The sequence below is a fragment of the Argentina silus genome (genome assembly GCF_951799395.1).
Source record: "Argentina silus genome assembly, chromosome: 12".
In the NCBI taxonomy this organism is placed as follows: Eukaryota; Metazoa; Chordata; class Actinopteri; order Argentiniformes; family Argentinidae; genus Argentina; species Argentina silus.
This window is the reverse complement of record NC_139666.1, coordinates 5,215,017-5,234,759: the sequence shown is the minus strand read 5'-3', so window position 1 is coordinate 5,234,759 and position 19,743 is coordinate 5,215,017. Positions and strand designations below refer to the sequence as shown.

The following is a 19,743-nucleotide window of genomic DNA, read 5'->3' as shown; positions in this document are numbered from 1 at the left end:
AGACTGATTATAATAAGGTGTAGTCTCGTCTCTAGTGTAGACTGATTATAATAAGGTGTAGTCTCGTCTCAAGGCTAGAAGTGAATGTGCGGTCTGGTCTCTCCTGTGTTGTGTAAACTGACTATACTAGTGAATGTGCACGTAGTCTTGTCTATTGACTGACAACAGCAGTGACATTAATCCCACTGAGCGAGATGAGCAAGTCAGAGGTTTTTAAATGAATTCTAATGAAATACATTTTAAAAATGTGGTATCATAAAGTATCCTAATGCTTCACTACGATATAAAGACTCACAGTCTCCCACTGTTTCCTTGCTTGATTTAGCAGGGCCCGCTGTGGGGTTCTCAGTGTGAGAGGAACATGCCCATCTAGATGCCTACTGTGGTGATACATGCTAAGTGTTCTATTGTTGTGACCCACAGCAGGCGTACATGCCCTTGTGCTTGCAACTCCGACTGTGTACTGATGTATGAGTGCAATGAGTTCCTTTTCACAGGCTGACAGTCACCTTGAGGCAAGGCATCCATCGCCCAGTGAATACATTTCAATGTACAGTGCCCTTTGTAAGTAATGGGACAGTGAAGCATTTTTTCTTCTTTTGGCTTTACACTCCTAATGTTTGGATTTGAAATCACTGTCACTGTCCCATTACTTACACAGGGCACTGTATATATGAGCTATTTCCAGTACCGCAGGAGAATGTCACTTATTGTCTTGTCTCACTTATCTTGTACTATGTCACTTATTGTCTTGTCCTTACCTCATTGCACTACTGCGTATTTGTATTATTTGTATTATTTGTATTACTTGTATTATTTGTATTTTGTATGCTGCATTGTCAAGGAACCGAGGACGGATGTAAGTGCACCATCAACGGGTATATTTTAGAAATGTATTGCAAGGGTTCTCCTTAGAGTATTACTAGTGAACTTGGTGCTTGGCGCAAACACTGCTCTGTAGCGTCACCCTGCAATAGACGTGAAAACATGTCACTTTCAGACCCAGAGCTGTACACTGAGAGGTCTGTATGTGGCTGGCAGGGCCAGATGGTTTTGTTGTGGACGTTCGAGTCACAGGTGTTAAGGTCAGCTTATTCACAAACCCTCTACAGACAGCAGAAAAAACGTGACCCAATTATTAGGAATAAGAGCAAAAGCAACATTATTTTATTTTAATATTTAGTTCCCTGCACACTATCCCCATAAATAGTAGAGCTAGGTCATGACTCATGCAACTGCCTTGAGTTACTTGACTTCTGTGGTAAACAGAATCGAGGATTAGATTGGTTTTGTGAGTGCTTACCACAAAATTAATATAACTCAGTTGCCAACCAAGAGACAAAACATTCCAATGCAACTCATAGTCCCAAAAGTGTAAACTCCAAGCCAAGCATGCACACCTCGAATACTTCCAAGTACTTGACACATGTATTTGACCCAGGGCCTGCGTGGGAGGGGATGTTGTGAACAGACTCCCAGAGCTTGCTCTAACCACACAGCAAAGCTGACCAGGGACAGACTCTTCGCGGCAGGAGGGCTGGGAACAGCCTCAGTCACAAGGCACCAGTAAACAAAGCAGCTTTCAGATGGGACCAGCATGGGCCAAGAGAGGCAGGGGCCAAGAGAGGCAGGGGCCAGGAGAGACACGGGCCAGGAGAGGCAGGGGCCAAGAGAGACAGGGGCCAAGAGAGGCAGGGGCCAAGAGAGGCAGGGGCCAAGAGAGGCAGGGGCCAAGAGAGGCAGGGGCCAAGAGAGGCAGGGGCCAAGAGAGGCAGGGGCCAAGAGAGACAGGGGCCAAGAGAGGCAGGGGCCAAGAGAGGCAGGGGCCAAGAGAGGCAGGGGCCAAGAGAGGCAGGGGCCAAGAGAAGGCAGGGGCCAAGAGAGGCAGGGGCCAAGAGAGGCAGGGGCCAAGAGAAGGCAGGGGCCAAGAGAGGCAGGGGCCAAGAGAGGCAGGGGCCAAGAGAAGGCAGGGGCCAAGAGAGGCAGGGGCCAAGAGAGGCAGGGGCCAAGAGAGGCAGGGGCCAAGAGAGGCAGGGGCCAAGAGAGGCAGGGGCCAAGAGAGGCAGGGGCCAGGAGAGGCAGGGGCCAAGAGAGGCAGGGGCCAAGAGAGGCAGGGGCCAAGAGAGGCAGGGGCCAAGAGAGGCAGGGGCCAAGAGAGGCAGGGGCCAGGAGAGGCAGGGGCCAAGAGAGGCAGGGGCCAAGAGAGGCAGGGGCCAAGAGAGGCAGGGGCCAAGAGAGGCAGGGGCCAAGAGAGGCAGGGGCCAGGAGAGGCAGGGGCCAAGAGAGGCAGGGGCCAAGAGAGGCAGGGGCCAAGAGAGGCAGGGGCCAAGAGAGGCAGGGGCCAAGAGAAGGCACGGGCCAGGAGAGACACAGGCCAGCCACCCAGGGAAGAGGCCAAGACAGGGCCAAGAGAGGCAGGGGCCAAGAGAGGCAGGGGCCAAGAGAAGGCACGGGCCAGGAGAGACACAGGCCAGCCACCCAGGGAAGAGGCCAAGACAGGGCCAAGAGAGGCAGGGGCCAAGAGAGGCAGGGGCCAAGAGAAGGCACGGGCCAGGAGAGACACAGGCCAGCCACCCAGGGAAGAGGCCAAGACAGGGCCAAGAGAGGCAGGGGCCAAGAGAGGCAGGGGCCAAGAGAAGGCACGGGCCAGGAGAGACACAGGCCAGCCACCCAGGGAAGAGGCCAAGACAGGGCCAAGAACAGGCCAAACATTGGCGAAACATTTGAAGGTTGGGTTGACCTTTTTCCTTGGGCATCGTAGTGTTTCCACAAACAGCACAGGTGTGAAAAAGCAATGGGCGAGCCAAAGGAATAACTACAAAGGCCTCGAAAGATGGCAAGAAAATAATCCATGTTGGAACCGGATGGCAGCAAATTCACAGTATTTACATAACATTGAAGGAGTGAAAGCAAGAGTGAACATAAACAGTTACAGAAGACTGAACAAGCCACAAACAACTGTGTGCATTCACCACCATCACAAAACAAAAATGGGACAAAAAACTAATGTCAAATCCACCTGGGTCTGGATGATATAGCCTATTAATAGGCCGATACCAGGAATTTATCACACCTAAAATCCCACTGCCATGCTACTGTATTTCTTTAATATCTCACCGGGGGGTCAGAACTAGGACAGCCGATCACTTGTGTGTGACATAATGTAATACTTTTTTCGACTTAAAAGTGGATTACAGGTCACAGGCGATTTACCAGCACGGCACCTCAATAAATAGGCAGGAGAAACAGGATGGGGGACGACATTATTTTCACTATCATAACAGTGCATTAAAAGGAGGACCATGTTCGGCCCGGTCCAGCTGTTATGCATTCAGGATTTGGGATTTAGTCCTCATAATTATCTCAGGATTGGTAATCCCGCCTGGACCAATCATCTCACAGATAGCCTGTACAAAGCCTGGCTGGTAACCTACTTGCCAGAGCCCTTTGTGCTCTAATTTGAACCAGCCTACAATCAGATTAGTTCTAATCTAACTGACTTGCATCCTCAGTGTACTGATAATCTGTAAACAGCAGGTTAACTGATGTCCTGTGAGATGTCAAGTGCAAGAACAAGAGTGTGTCGGAGTTGCGACATCACTGCTGAGGTCGTCCGGTCAGGAGCCCATTACTGGTGAGGCAACTCAATTAGTTTGTGTGAGTTACAACAGGACATGTGACTGCACAGCCACGGTCACACCTTCACTGAAAATGAGAGTCGAATTCCTTAAACAATATTCAATCACGATTCATGACCATTCCATCACGGGAGAAAAAACAATCAAATTAAATTAACAACCCGAGGCTGAGGGCCAAGATTGAAACTAAAGACTGCTTTGGGAGGCTGCAGTGATTTCACAATGAAAAGGATGATGAAGAGGGCACTGAACCGGCCATGATTACAACAATTCCCTTTTATCCAGGCGAATCATCAAAGATTCAATAGGGACTCACTTCGGCTAATGGAACTCTCCCTGATCCCCTGTAACGTTACTCCCGACAACAACACCTACCTGAGGGAAGGGCAGGCTGAGGGAACTAGAACGACAGGTCCAACCACTGCTACCAACGCGCACTCATACATATGGGAATATCTAAACGCTATTCTAATCGTTCTATATAAAGCCTTTTCTATTGACCTTGATTAAGCGCAGTGCAGATGTCAGGGAAAGGCAGCGAGCGGTCATGGAGTCCGTTGGTAGTGGTTGTGTAAGATGTCCCGCATGACACCGGCAGCCTACTCTCAGTTTCTCGGTCAGTGTAAGGATCTGCCGGTGTACGTTTCCTCTGCCTCTCTGCGTTGTGTGTGTGTTAGTGTGTGTGGTGTCAGTGTTGAAAGGATTAAAGCTGCTGTAATGTCTCCCAGCTGTCACTGAGCCAAACCATCCCTCTCCGGCTGAGTTTACACAACTTACATTCTAAACGCAGCCTGCATCCAAAGCTCTTTTGGCAGTTTTGGGCTCTCTTGCACTTTTATGTAACCTACTACAGTGTGTGATGACTCTTGTTACATACTGTAGCATCACTTACCTCCTGCTCATCTCCCAAACTTAACGTCTATAAAAAGAGAGCAAAATCAATACGAGCAGACTAGCTGCTGCAGCCGTGGCGACGGAGCAATCCGAGCACCGTCAAAATTGCGTGAGGCAATCGAATGCGAAAGAAAGATATGACGGCGTTATTTACTGTGGTGAGATTCGACAGATCATCTCACTGAAAATGTATGGTGCAGAGATCCCTGATTTATACATGGCATATACACTCATGGAACACTTTATTAGGAACACCTGTTCACCTTGTCATGGTGGAGGTGGTGTAATGGTGTGGGGAATGTTTTCTTGGCACACTTTGGGCCCAGTAACAAACAAAAACAATCATCGCTTGAATGCCACAGCCTATTTGAGTATTGTTGCTGACCATGTGCATCCCTTCATGGCCACAATTTACCCATCTTATAATGGCTAATACCAGCATGATAATGTACCATGTCACAAAGCAAAAGTCATCTCAAACTGGTTTCATGAACATGACAATGAGTGTTCTCCCCAGTCAGTGGTCATCCCAGTCACCGGATCAGAATCCAATAGAACACCTTTGGGATGTGGTAGAACAGGAGATTCACAGCTTGAAAGTGCACCTGAAAAATCTGCAGGAATTGCGTGATGCAATTATGTCATCATGGACCAGAATCTCAAAGGAATGTTTCCCAGCATCTTGGAAGAATTGAGGATGTTTTGAGAGCAAAGGGAGGCCCTACCCAGTATTAGTATAGTGTTCCTAACAAAGTGCTTGGTGAGTGTATATTTTTACCACATTCACCCCTGCATGAGTACGCTAAAACACCCCCCCCCCTGAATGAGTGCTAAAACAACCCCCCCCCTGAATGAGTGCTAAAACACCCCCCCCCTGAATGAGTGCTAAAACACCCCCCCCCTGAATGAGTGCTAAAACACCCCCCCCCCTGAATGAGTGCTAAAACACCCCCCCCTGAATGAGTGCTAAAACACCCCCCCCCTGAATGAGTGCTAAAACACCCCCCCCTGAATGAGTGCTAAAACACCCCCCCCCTGAATGAGTGCTAAAACACCCCCCCCCTGAATGAGTGCTAAAACACCCCCCCCTGAATGAGTGCTAAAACACCCCCCCCCTGAATGAGTGCTAAAACACCCCCCCCCCTGAATGAGTGCTAAAACACCCCCCCCTGAATGAGTGCTAAAACACCCCCCCCTGAATGAGTGCTAAAACACCCCCCCCCCTGAATGAGTGCTAAAACACCCCCCCCCTGAATGAGTGCTAAAACACCCCCCCCCTGAATGAGTGCTAAACCCCCCCCCCCCTGCATGAGTACTAAAACTAAAGCACTCAAGAATGTGGTCAATTCCAAAGCTTCTTATAGAAGGACAGTTTTTCCTTGTAAACAACATTGAGGTAGGTTAAGAATAAAGTATCTGGTCTGGTGTCAAACCTCCAAGACGATAATAAAGGGTCAGAAAAAGAAGGAAAAGATCCAGTCCACTGTTGGAGATGGAAAAGATTACATATTTGTCATGAACAAGAAACATATTTTCTTGTTACAATACATAAAGATTTATTCAGTATTGCACTCTATCCAGACTCCTACTATATACTGGGATTCAGCACTGGTTGTATGCAGGTCTCTCCTGACTTCACCTTCAACTACATGAGGATTCTGGCATTCAAGTGCATCTGGCCTCATGTCTGCTTCTTTCCCGTCTCAACAACCACAGACCAGACTCTGGTGCTGGCCACACACTCTACAGCCTTGACAACAAACCAGGCTGTGCAGACAGGACACAGTGATAGTTAGTAAGTCTGGAACCAAGCTAAAATGTAATTTATTTCTGGCACTACAATGATTCTGAATATCTAACCTACATGACTATCAGTCTGGACCAGCTCCTCTTGGTCGGGCTAAGAAAATCGTCGGTCAAAATCAGTGTCTGTGTCTTTTTAGAAACTATGGGCAGGTTTGTAGCCAGACTTGTTGGTGACGATTTGTTTTGTATGACCACTCATTAAAGGTGCAATCTGGTATTCAAACAACAACAAAGCGGCCTTTTTTGGTAAACAGCTGAGGGATGGGGTTGGAGAAATGTAACCACAAAAATTTAACCACTCTCAATTTCATAGACCATGCAAGGACCATCCATGAGATCAAAATGATAGTTTTAACCATGTTTTGAAGCTCTACCATGTTTGTTTACAATAACATTGTTTACAAACAATGGAGTAAAACAAGCTTATATTTTGGTTTCTAATTGGGTAAGACAGTTGAAGTACGACCATGAGGCGTTTATAAATTACATTCTTCAAGAATCACTGGCTATATATAATTAATTTAAAAGTCGAAAAATGTATGTACCCCCTTTAATAGGCACAAATGGCTTAAATTAACGTAGGTTCACACTGATATTCAGGGAAGTAAAATGAAGCAAAATTCAAGCTGGTCCCACTCAGAGAGACAGAAAGAGGAGAGCAGACTGGCACAGACCAGTCACTAGAGATAAATCCTATTTTTACCTCTTCTTGAAGATCAGTGTGGTTAGTGGTTCTAACATGAGGGGAATGGCTGTCTCAGTGAATGCATGTTATTTCACTGCCTGTACAGAGTACATATGCTATACCTGCTGTTATGTTGTTATCCTTGCCTTTCCTCTGCTTGCAGTGGGACTACACTTGATCTATGACATATTGTTCGAGAATTGTGTTTAGTCGTAGGATAAATGTTTATTTGTTTGCTTTGCTTCAAGGCTAGAGGAAAATAATGTCATTTTATGACGATGAAAGAGCTCTCAGCTGATCCACCTAGTCAAGTACAGGTCATCAACAATCATATAAAAAAATAATTCCATCCTTCAATGAATAATAATGTGACAAATATAGTTAATAAAGCCATGTCACACACCACTCCACCAGATATATGCACATGCCAGGGGGAAATGTTTTGAAGAGAAGTAGAATTGGACTGACAGATTCACTTCTCATGTTAACCTGATATGACAACTTAAAATGATGATACCCCTCATAATATAGCCCACAGAACCCTGTGTGAATATGATACGCTAATACCGGTATGCTAATTGAACACACGCCACATAGTCCAACCGACCACGGTCATCACCAGCACAAAATCAACCCTAATCAATCCTGTTCAATTCTCCCCCACACATTATGATTTATATATATAACTTGTTTCCTGGTTAATAGCTGTTAAGACACACTAATCCAACGCTTAGCTCAACTCACTTTAGATTTCTCACATGAAGTGGTTCTATTTGACGACCTTGGGTTAGGGTTAGGGTTAGGGTTAGGGTTAGGGTTAGGGTTACCCTAACCCTAACCCTTGGGTCTCTTGATACAGAAGCCAGACAATCTGCTCTGCCCATGAATGAGTCTCTGACACACTGACAGTGTATCTATAGGCTGCTATCTACCTCTGGTAAGAGACGCCCCTGTGAGCCATCAAAGCTGTCTAGCTATCCACTGCTCTAATCTCAGAGAAAGCTATTCCATGTACAAACAGATATGTCTGATATACTGTTTGTGTTGTGCTTTGCTGCAAACAAAGTGCCTTAAGGGGGCATCAAAGATGTAGGCTATTATATTATTCAGTATTATTTTGTATCCTATCCTATTCAAAACTATCATCAGACTGCAATTGCTTTCTGAATATTAGGGACATCTATCTTAGTCTGATATGCCAAGACAACCTTCATGCACTATGGGTTGATATTGTGCTTGGCTGCTACTGTTGCTAAAGCAACTATGATTTAAAGAAGTTAATCGTCATGGTAGAGAGTTCAGAGACCAGTAAATTGACACATTTGAAAATGCAATTAAAATACTTAGATTTTACTTTTCAAAACAAATCTATTTACATTACATAAGGAGTAAAAGCACTACAAACCGACATGTATTATATTCCCTGACAGTCTGTATTTAAACTGCCTTTGCTCAAGGCCACATGCCCCCTCAGATTTACCCTGTTTTACATTTTTCTGATGTTAAATTAATTACTATACTTCTAAAGTTTATGCCCATGTTTTATCATAATTATTTAGAAAAACATCACATCACCCACGCAGGGTCTGGTCATATACAACTGACTAAAATAGCTTTAATTCTTGTGTTAATTCTTGTGATATTCTAAGTGGAACAGTTGTACGCATAAGGCATACAAGTTCCAAAAGAACCAATGCGTATCATTCATTGAAATGACCATTGAAGAAAAAACAGGTATGCTTAGATACAGTCACCTTAGATACCTTCAGTAATTAAGTATTCACCCCCCTGGACTTTTTGTTGTTTTACAGCCTGACTTTAGAGTAGATTTAATTGACGTTTTTTGTGACTGATCTACATAAAATACCCCATAATGTCAAAGTGAAAATGATTTTTTAGAAATGTTTACTAATTCATAAAAAATGAAAAGCTGAAATGTCCTTGCTGTGACACCCCCTTTGCTATAACATAAACTAGAGTCCAAGGATAAATAGCTCATGTGATTTCGGAATTAATATCTTCTAATCTTAATGATTTGCACAGGAATCAATTACACACCGTGTGGATCAGGTTGTCATTTCAAACTGAGTAAATGGAGAGGAGAACAAAAGCGCTCAGGAATGCGACCCTGAGGCCTGGGAAGACTACATAAAACATTGGGTGCATGACGCCCCTGTTTGTGATCTGATGGCGAAGCTGAAGGTATGAACATGGGTGCCATGCCATGCTAGGTCAGGGGGTCAATATTAGCATTCTGATGAAGAAACAAACAACAGGATAACACATGCATACAGAGAGAGCCTTAAGTGGCTGACGGACGTCACACCAGTGAAGCAAATACCACTGTGGGCCACAAAATGGTCGGACCAGAGGCAGGGGAGGAAGGTAAAAGGACCGCTCAGTTTTAAATGGTCCCTTAACTTACCTGTTTTCAAGCACCGTAGCTACTAGCTAGCTCCTATTTTCAGAGGCTTTCCTTGCGATGATCGTGATATGTATGCAAGTCTCACCTACTTGAAAGCACGTATAACACACTTGTAAGTCGCTATGGATGAGAGTGTTTTAAATTACTAAAATGTAAAGCTGTAGGCTGCAGCCTGCTCACCAGAGAGGATGACATGGAGGAGATGTGACAAACAGGCAAAACATGGATTTGCCTTGGAATTCACATAACATAATGTCTTCAAGGATGCAATATTTCTTATCTTTTTTATTTCTGTTCAAACCTCTTTTTCTATTCATGTTGAAATACTACTAATGTTTCTGTTAAGCTAAGGTTCCCTTCCTTTTCTCTTTTGTGTTGAAATAGTGTTCATTTTCTGTTTCTATTTGTTCTGAAATCTTGTCAAGGATGGCAGTGGTTAATCCATCACCCTCAGAGGAGAAGTCTTCCTCGTCTCCTTCTCCTCCACCTTCCAGCAGCGTCCTTCCTGCTAACTAACTGCTGAGTCTAACTGACCTTCCCTGTACCCTACAGTACCCCAGTTTTCTAGCCGCGAGTCCGACTCCGTAGAGACGTATGGTGGAGATGTAGAGGAAATGTATTTCAGCCCCATTTTGGAGAGGCCACCCCTAGGCTCCAACAGAGATAACAATACATAGGAAATTTGAATAAATGCACTGCACACACAATCACACGCACGCAGACACACGCACGCACGCACGCACGCACGCACGCACGCACACACACACACTTAACAAGGCTACCATTTGTGCACAGGTAATATCATTGTGTAACCATGACCATATCATGCGTCGCTCTCAGTAAAGTGTTTAATGAAGTGCCATTTATGCCATTAAATCTCACATGCAGTATGACTACAATGTCCCTTCTCCATAACATAGGCAGGCATTCAATCTGTGTCAGTGATAACAACCACTCTGTCCACGGGGGTGTGAAACACTAGTGTTGTCCCAGACAGGCCCTATCACATCACTGTCACCGCCATTGTTTCCTTATCACATGACAGGGCCATTCATTAGCTTCCCATAAACAGAAACTGATTGGAACTACAGGTGCGAGCTAAAGCAAAACACTGCCTCCGCAGGCCCATAGATCACTTTCACACCGCGATGGGGGCTCCATAAATCATAAGAGACAGAATGGGACTAATTACCATCGGGTGTCCTAACCAGCGAGCGAACAGCTCCCAGTCCCAGGAGCACCTGAACAGCCTCTCCCAGCAGCCAAGGTAATGGCAGACAGAGTCAGAGGCCCTGTTCATATTACACATTTCAAACCGTTTTGAGAAAATATACAGACGCTCATAACACTTGATTATGACATGGTAATGACAAGGTTATATAATTAAATTTTTTAGGGGAGTGAGAATGGGAACGGCCTCTACAAGCAGGGAAACAGCTGTCAGAGGCCCTGTTCTCATTACGTTTCGAACCATTTTATGACATAATGGACAATACACTGGAAAGTTACAATGTAATGCCAATGTTAAACAACTACATTTCCCAGTTGAGTGAAATTGGGGGGAAATGAGGCTAGATTTGGTTGGTTTAAAGGCCCAGCAGTCATTAGATTTAATATAGTGCTAAAAGGCCATGATAAATTAATAGCAATCAAGGAATGAGATCACATGATCAACATACAGTGGAGAGTGCTGTATTAGTCCAAATAAAGCGTTTTCTAAAGTCTGGTGTCGTTTGTAAACAATGTTATTGTAAACAACTGTATAGCTTCAAAACATGATTAAAACTATACTTTTGATCTCATAGACGGTCAGTCCTTGCATCCATAACTAGGTCTATACATTAGAGAGGGTCCCTGCATCCATAACTAGGTCTATACATTAGAGAGGGTCCCTGCATCCATAACTAGGTCTATACATTAGAGAGGGTCCCTGCATCCATAACTAGGTCTACATATTAGAGAGGGTCCTTGCATCCATAACTAGGTCTACATATTAGAGAGGGTCCCTGCATCCATAACTAGGTCTATACATTAGAGAGGGTCCCTGCATCCATAACTAGGTCTATACATTAGAGAGGGTCCCTGCATCCATAACTAGGTCTATACATTAGAGAGGGTCCCTGCATCCATAACTAGGTCTACACATTAGAGAGGGTCCTTGCCTCCATAACTAGGTCTACACATTAGAGAGGGTCCTTGCCTCCATAACTAGGTCTATACATTAGAGAGGGTCCCTGCATCCATAACTAGGTCTATACATTAGAGAGGGTCCCTGCATCCATAACTAGGTCTATGCATTTTAGAGTGGTTACATTTCTCCAACCCCATCCCTCAGCTCTTTACCAATAAAAGTGGCACAGGGACAGCTTTGTTGTTTGAATCTGTTAATTCACCCTTTAATATCTGCTGAATTGTAGAATGGTGCAAGGTCGAGTGAATGGAATCAGAGAGGATCCTGCTTTGATCTACTTAATGTTTGCACTAGTGCAAGGGATGCTATCTGATGGCAGCATATAAAAACAAAAGCACTACACCTGACACACTCGCTGTTCAATGAAATACACGAGTAGTCCAACTCATCCCGGTTATTTTGATGCTTGCACTGCTACAAATCCAGCACTTAACTGCCTTCACTCTGTCTCATAAATAAGCTGCCACGACAAAACAACATGCTGCTCCTCAAGCTGGGCATGAGTGCTGGTTGGCAGGCAGGTGGAACACCATGCCATGTTCATGCCAGGCTAACCAGTCTGTCAGTACACACACACACGCACATCACTGAGGCAAAAACCAGTCTGTCTGTACACTCTATGAACACACGCACATCACTGAGACCAAAACCAGTCTGTCAGTACACACATATGTCCATCACTGAGGCTAAAACCAGTCTGTCAGTACACACTATAAACACATGTCCATCACTGAGGCCAAAACCAGTCTGTCAGTACACACATATGTCCATCACTGAGGCTAAAACCAGTCTGTCAGTACACACTATAAACACATGTCCATCACTGAGGCCAAAACAAGTCTGTCAGTACCCACACATGTCCATCACTGAGGCCTTAACCAGTCTGTCAGTACCCACACATGTCCATCAGTACACACTATACACACAATTCCATCACTGAGGCTAGTGCGTATAATAGGTGTGCTTCCTTGTTATGCCAGTTGGCAGGGTATTCCTGCCATATTAAAAGTTACAAGAAAAGTCCAGAGAACAAGAGGCACAGCGGCACTCCAAAAATAGAATAAAAATGACAACAACAAAAAATCGCCATTTAATTTCACTGTTCTTAATTCTTTGGCCAAATGGCTGACTCACACATTGCAGTGTTAAGCCTTCATCAGAGCATCAAGAATGATATACCACAGCCATTGATATTAAAATGCTGTCCAATGAGGTCCAATTTACTCCAGAGCGTGTCTCGAGTGGAAAGTTCCAGAGAGCAGATTTCAATTCTCTAAGTTTATTCGTAACCAAACAAAGGAAAGGTGTGAGGGTTCTCCTCATCAACTTCATAAGATATCAGAGCCACTGTTGCATGTGCCTCCAGAGAATGAGCAACAAGAGTGTGTTTGCATGAGAGGGAGAAGGGGGAATGTGCTGCTTTGATGTGTTGCATACACTCTATAATGGGTTGCACATCAAATCATACCAATTCAACTCTTCTCAACTCTGTGTTGTGGCTTCCTCTTTATTCACATTTAATTCAACGGCGTTAAAAACGTTCTCCCTTCTCAATTCTACTAATGTTATTTTTACTTTCTAGGCATGTGTCCTTTCAAATCATTCACTATAATTGTCCACCTAAATGCTTTCAGTAAACAAACCAATCCTAGCCATTACAACATTTAGTTTCCACCCCTTAGGCCATGTCTACTAATAGAAATACAAATGGTCGGGACACAGGAATACGATTCGCATGGAATATTACACACTAGCCATATATGAGTGTCGTACAAATACATAATGTGGATGCATACAACAGTAAATAATCCATTAATTCTACAATTGTGTAACATCGTTCTGGAACGTTCTAAAACACACCAGACAAGATGCGCATTAGCCTACTATGTCGGAATGGATTTGTAAAGGATTATCTGATGACAATAATGCATCTAGGCCTTCTGTGGTTTATGGGAAGCATTATCGCTGGACTACAAGTGCAACCTCGACGACCGTCTCTTTTGCTGCACCTTCATTGACGCTTCTTATAGACAGCCCTCTTCACGTAAAGTGATGCGACAGAACATTTTGAAAACGATCAATGTGGCGGACTCTTCTGGAGTAATTCGGGACAAAAAACATTTACTAAATTAATGCCAAAGTCATTCCAACACGAAGTAAATTCAATAAAGACAAATGTTTTATATGTATGTATATATGTATATATATATATGTATATATGTACATATATATATATGATATAGCCACTTTTCTACAGTGTCAGGTGCGCATGAAAAGTACAATGGAACCCTCCATTAGTGCATTAATACCCCAAAACTAAAATACGCACAATGCACGGCTCACAGCCAACGCCTGCACGCACACCTTTACATCCAAAAGAAGATAGCGCGCTTTTTCATTTTGCAGGCATTAAAACACTTGTAGACCTATAGCAGTTTAAAACTTACACTATAGCCCAACTCTAAACTCTTACAACGCAAAGTGAATGGATTCCCAAAGAGTAACCAAAAGTCTAAGTGGCGGTACTCTCGTGTCCATTTATTATGCGCTATGTGTCTGTGAAAACTAAAACGTCGGCTGAATGTGGTTTGTTCAGAGACTAATGAAACTAGGCAAACTGTAACGTCCCATCCATTGAAATGACCTACTACCACCAAGACAACTGTAAAATACCAACGGCTACACAAACAGCTTTGTAGTAGGTGTATCAAATGATGTCCAAAAATGTATTTCATAATCTCGTACACGTCTTGAGTAATACTTAATTTATTTAGCGTCAATGCCGGGAAGAGGTGAACTTACCCGTGGATAACCTGGGTTGTTAGTAAAGTAACGGTGGCTTGTTTGTTCTCACCGGTTGTTTGTACCAAATGCTGACTCCGCTGACTCGCGCTCCGAATGTTTGACAGCGGTGAGCCGCGCGCTGACTAGACCGGAGAAACACATCCACGCATGCTCCTCCCGGGGCCTGCAGGGCATCATCACTACCTGAGCGCGATCGGTATGTCCTACATTCACTCTTCCCTGAATATTGCCTTGGAAAAATAGAAAACTCAAACATCTACACAGTTTCGATGGCAATATTAAAGGGAAAAAAAGATTTACTAAGAATACGACTAACTCACCGCATCGGCATTCATTGTAAGTCATGAGTGCTTTCATAGTCACAAGATAAACAATCTCACAGGAGATCCGCTAATTGTATGCTATGGTGTTGGTCATCCAATAAAGCTCTATTTCTGAAGTTAAATACAGAGTGCAGAAACACCGCCCACACGTTGAGTTCCTCCCTTTCACAAACTTCCTGTGGTTGTGAGGTTGGCCAAAGGAAGATTATACTTATTTCACCTCCTCCTTTTGGATAAAAGAAAAAAAATTCAGAAAAAAAGCCTAGTAGTAGTTAGTTTGCTACACCCATCCACATTATGCATTACTACAGTAGCCTACAGAGACGACATTCTTCAATGGGACACCTATTCACTAAAAAAGTGAGTGTAGCATCTAGATCCATCCTCCTTGTGGCCCAGAGGTAATGCAGATCTCACCTAATGGTGTAGTTGATGTATAGTCTCATTACCAACCCTTCCGACCTGCGCCTGGAGGGGAAGATGGAGCTCCTGGGAGTCAGTGAACGGTCCCATGAGTCAGGACCCAGAGTTCCTGGAAGCAGGAATCATCTGTCTGGACTGTGGTGTGCCTTTATCTATCTTGAACCTATCCCACTCTCTCAATACACCCTTGCAGAAAACACCACTTAATGTATTCACACTGCCACTGTTGAAGAAGGGGTACAGAGAAAGTGTGGTATATCACAAAAAGGATTTGTGACTTGTGAAGTGGGGGTTGGGGGGGGGGGCTGCTTATGATCTCATCTCCAGGATCAGAGAGAACAATTAGAATATGTGTGAGAAGCTGTAGACTCTCCCTGCATCTAAAATTACCACCTGCTACAGAGGTGTCACATTCCTGCCAGATACTGTATGTCGGTGCCTCGACCACTGAGATGGACAAGTACTGGGAAAGACTTGCAGTGTTCATCCCAGAGGGTCTTCACTATCTAGCAAATGCTGAAAGACAGAAGTTAAAGCCCCTTTAGTCTGAAAACATAGACTTGTATTTAACCGTAATATCAGTCCTTACTCTAGCTTGAACCCAAAACCCTGAACCTTTATTATGGACAAATAGCTTGAATATTCTGTAATATGAATATTGTATATCTTATATTGCCCTCATACCATAGTCAAAGAAGTTGTCTGAAGTAAGTAGGCCCACATACGCAGATCTGGAGCCAGGCTACAAATATCCACCACAACGTTTTGAGGATATAGTCAAGCATTTTGTGTGAGACATTGCCCTCTAGTAGGATTGGCAACTGTTACACTGATTGTGGACAGGAAGAAGATTTCATCTAGCCAATCCAGAGACCCTCCAAGCTACTTTTCTGCAAAGATGGGACATACTTTCTTCATGTATTCTGCCTTCAGAATTTTGGTATTAATTGAAATACACAGTTGAAATTAACCTAGTGCCGGTTCAGGCATGCTCACCATGTTAAAAAAAATATATATATATACTGTGAGCATTCAAACATTAGAGCAAGCCATTGTGTCATAAAAGGGAACTTCTTTCAAAGTGAATCAGCATCAAACCATAGGTTTTCAAGGAGACTTCCCTGCACTAAACCAACCAAATTATTCACTGAAATATTAACAAGGTTGATCCTCCTCCAGAGCAGACTTGGGTGTTGATTATTTTTTATTTAGAATGCTCCATTACAACCAAGGGATGACGTTTTCAACTGCATGAAGCTTGAACTGGCCCCCTCCTCTCTCTCTCATCTCCATCCCCCCTTCTTCACCTCCCCTATCCTCCCCCCTCCCACCAGATCAAACCTCTGTGATTTCCCAGTGTTTCCCTCTGCATCCCAAAGGAAAAAGCCTTCCATCCCATTGCCCACAACACTACAAAAGATGACCCACTTTTCCATTTAGCCTTTCTTTGGTTATGCCCAAGGTCATATAAGGTAGTATGCAATGACATATACTGTAGATCACTGGTAGCATTAAGTCTAGAGATCTCAGTGTACAGATGAATAAAAAGAAAAACTTGGACAATTGATGTTCTGTCTTTTCTACCATGACTGTCATTCATAAAACGGATCAAAATCATCAAGATCTTTCCAAAAGATACATTTCATTTATGGATGAGAAACCTCAATTCTAATACTGGTAATTATAAGCAGCTACCAGTTTGATGTTATAACATTCGCATGACAGAGCAACTACCAGTGGAGCACTAATCTTCAACCTCACCTCCTAGATATCCAGACCATTAGGTTACCACGTTCTGGTAGGTTCAGATAGAAATGCTATAAATAGAGCAGAGTATTCCTAATGGCAGAGAACCATGTCTATTTCACAAAATGTATTTCTATCTGAACATTCCATAATGTGACCTACTCTGTCACAAGGGCAAACATTCCTCATGGAGTCTTCACGTGACGTGTAACCAGAAGAGACATCAGACATCACTGGCTTCAATGAATCAAGTTCAGCCTAACAGTTGAAGAATTTTTTTAATGTTTTGGCTTGTTTAATTTTCATCAACACAAAAATAGGTTGCGCTAATACAAAATGTGTCGCATCAAATACAAACGTTTCACAGGCTTTTCAAGAATTAATGGTTTTACACAGTTAAGACCCTCAGACACCTTTCTATGTACACGTCTCTGTACAGAGCACTATGCTGTTCCCCTGAACCTGCTGAACCATTCCTTACAAAGACACCAGGCATTATAAACCAAGAGTTATAAAGGCTATCAATCAATGCAGAAGATGCACGTTTAGAGGGCCATAACAACAGTACTAGGAAACTCCAGAGGTGGATTATGAACAGCATGACGATAAAGACTGATCATTTCATTTCATTTAACCTCAAACCAGGTTAATGTCAATTGCCTTATTTCCACTATAATGCTATCTCTCTGGGATATATTAGAAATTCGGCTATTGAGATTAACCTGGTAAAATAAATGAAATAAAAACAAAGATATATGACTAGTCTTCTCTTCCCTACAAGGTCGGCTATCTCCGCCTACGTGGGGAGCTATCCTTGCTCCTCTCCTCGTTCTTCCTAGACTCCCTGTATTTGTCAGAGTGGCGGTTTTCCTTGTCCGCCCGCTCCGCTTGCTTCTCCAGGCCGTTCCTGTGAGAGTCTCTGGAGGAGTCCTTCTCCTTGCGGCTGCGCTCTCGCTCCTGTGACTTTGACCTCTCCCTGCCTCCGCGGCGCTCTGGCTCCTTCTCCGCGCTGCGCTGTCGGACTTTGTCACGGTCGTCCTGGGCGGCGTTCCTCCCGTCGTCCCGGTGCCTTCGGGCGTCCGGATCCTTCTCCACGCTGCGCTGTCGGACTTTGTCACGGTCGTCCTGGGGGCCGTTCCTCCCGTCATCCCGGTGCCTGCGGGGTTCCGCCTGTCTTTCCTCATAGTCTCTCTGGGCCCTGGGAGGCTGGTCTTTGTGTCCACGGTCACGGTCTCGCTCGCGGTCGGGTCGCTTGTGCGTGGGTGGCGGCGGCGGTGGTTCCTCTTCCCCTCTGCCCTTTTGGCCACGTGAGGCTTGGTGCCGGTCCTCGGCGGGTCTCCTGCTGCGCTCCTCACTGCTGTCGTCACGGCGACGGTTCTCCTGTCTCTTACTGGGCCGCTCCTCCAGAGGGGACTTCTGATTGGCTGTCGTCTTCCGGGAGTTCTTCTCCTTGTCCTTCTTCTTGCTCTGACCCTTCCTCTTGTGCCCGGAATCGGAATCTGTAACAAAATAAATATGGTTTTAGAGACTCAAAGCACATCCAGATAATATTTACACGCATGTTGAATCATCTTTAACCATCTTTATCAAAACCATGGTTTTACAGATGCTAAGTACTCCCAGCCAGTGTTCCATAGCAAGCATGTTATTTTGCCAGTAGAGAAGCACATGATGTGTTCTCCCACGCTGTATTAAAGGAGGTCAACCAATGACGGTATTGCCGTTCCATATGACTGGAGCCATGTGATGAACTGGGGCTTAGGTTGATGAGCAGCAGATGATGTGTGGCGGTGATGACAGACTGTGATTTTTGGCCAGAGCCTGCAGCACCATCTATGCCCATGTTGACATGCCATTGTACAAAAGGCCAGGGGCATCTGACACCAGTCACTCCTACCATGTTCACATGTCACTGCCTGTGTCACTCAACAGTCATGCCAAGGGGTGGGGTACCCAACACCATTGCTGGAACTGACTGGGATGCATATCGGAGATTTGCATTACGTAATGGAGGTGGTTCGTAACTTGCGTTGGCTTCAGGAGATAGCCAGCTAAGCCAAAGCTTGGGATCATCAAAGTATTGTGGTGTGTAAATGACCTGGGTTCGAACCCAGTCAGTCGGTCTCTCTCACACACACACATACACTAAATATAAGCTGCCACAATGCAATACACCTCTAGAACCTCATACAGTAGGATTGGTATCATGTGGTGCAGGGTTGAGCAAACTATCCATGTAGTCAGAAACACGTTTCACGAGTTTCAACCTCAAATCAGCATGACTACTAGAAAAACAATACATCTGAAGCTTTTCTACAGTGATTTTCTTAGAAACATGACTTTGAAACTAGAAAAGGAATTGTGTGGTTGAATGTGCAACAATTTGTTTAGTTTGGAAATGTACACAAAAACTAGCATAGATTGTTCAGTTAGCAAACCAGATGAGCGAGTCACATTTCCCATTAAATGAAATGGGTGCTTACTCGCAGCTGAGGCAACTTAATAGTCCATATACATCATTTGAAATGTGACTCCAAATCAAAGTAACTAAAGGTTCATAGTGTTTTCATGCTTTTGTAACATAACAAGTAGCAGTCCTTAACATCAGACTAACCTAGCCAAACAATGGGAGTGTGCAGTACACATCACACACCTACCCCCAAACTCCCAAAAATCTCCCCAAGGTCCCAGGTCAGAGGAGGACCTCAGGTGGAAACACAAAAGTCTGAGGCTTTGGGCAAAGCACCTGCGCCAAAAGTGACAGTGTAAAAGTGCCACAAGTGAAGCTCAGTATGCATGAAGAGCAT

The 19,743-nt window shown here is 44.3% G+C and overlaps 2 protein-coding genes across 2 annotated transcripts in view; both read right to left on the bottom strand.

The window, feature by feature from the left end:
• The window catches only part of znf385b (zinc finger protein 385B), an 81,736-nt gene extending 67,181 nt beyond the window's left edge, over positions 1-14,555 (bottom strand). Inside the window, exon 1 of the mRNA XM_083682496.1 lies at positions 14,442-14,555. The gene's annotated coding sequence lies outside the window, so the exon portion shown is untranslated. The remainder of the gene's footprint in view (positions 1-14,441) is intronic.
• Positions 14,556-17,200: 2,645 nt separating this feature from the next.
• Positions 17,201-19,743, bottom strand: part of cwc22 (CWC22 spliceosome associated protein homolog) — a 30,212-nt gene continuing 27,669 nt past the window's right edge. The window contains exon 21 of the mRNA XM_083681618.1: positions 17,201-18,435. Within this exon, the coding sequence (XP_083537744.1) occupies positions 17,723-18,435 (713 nt within the window). The 3' untranslated portion in view covers positions 17,201-17,722. The remainder of the gene's footprint in view (positions 18,436-19,743) is intronic.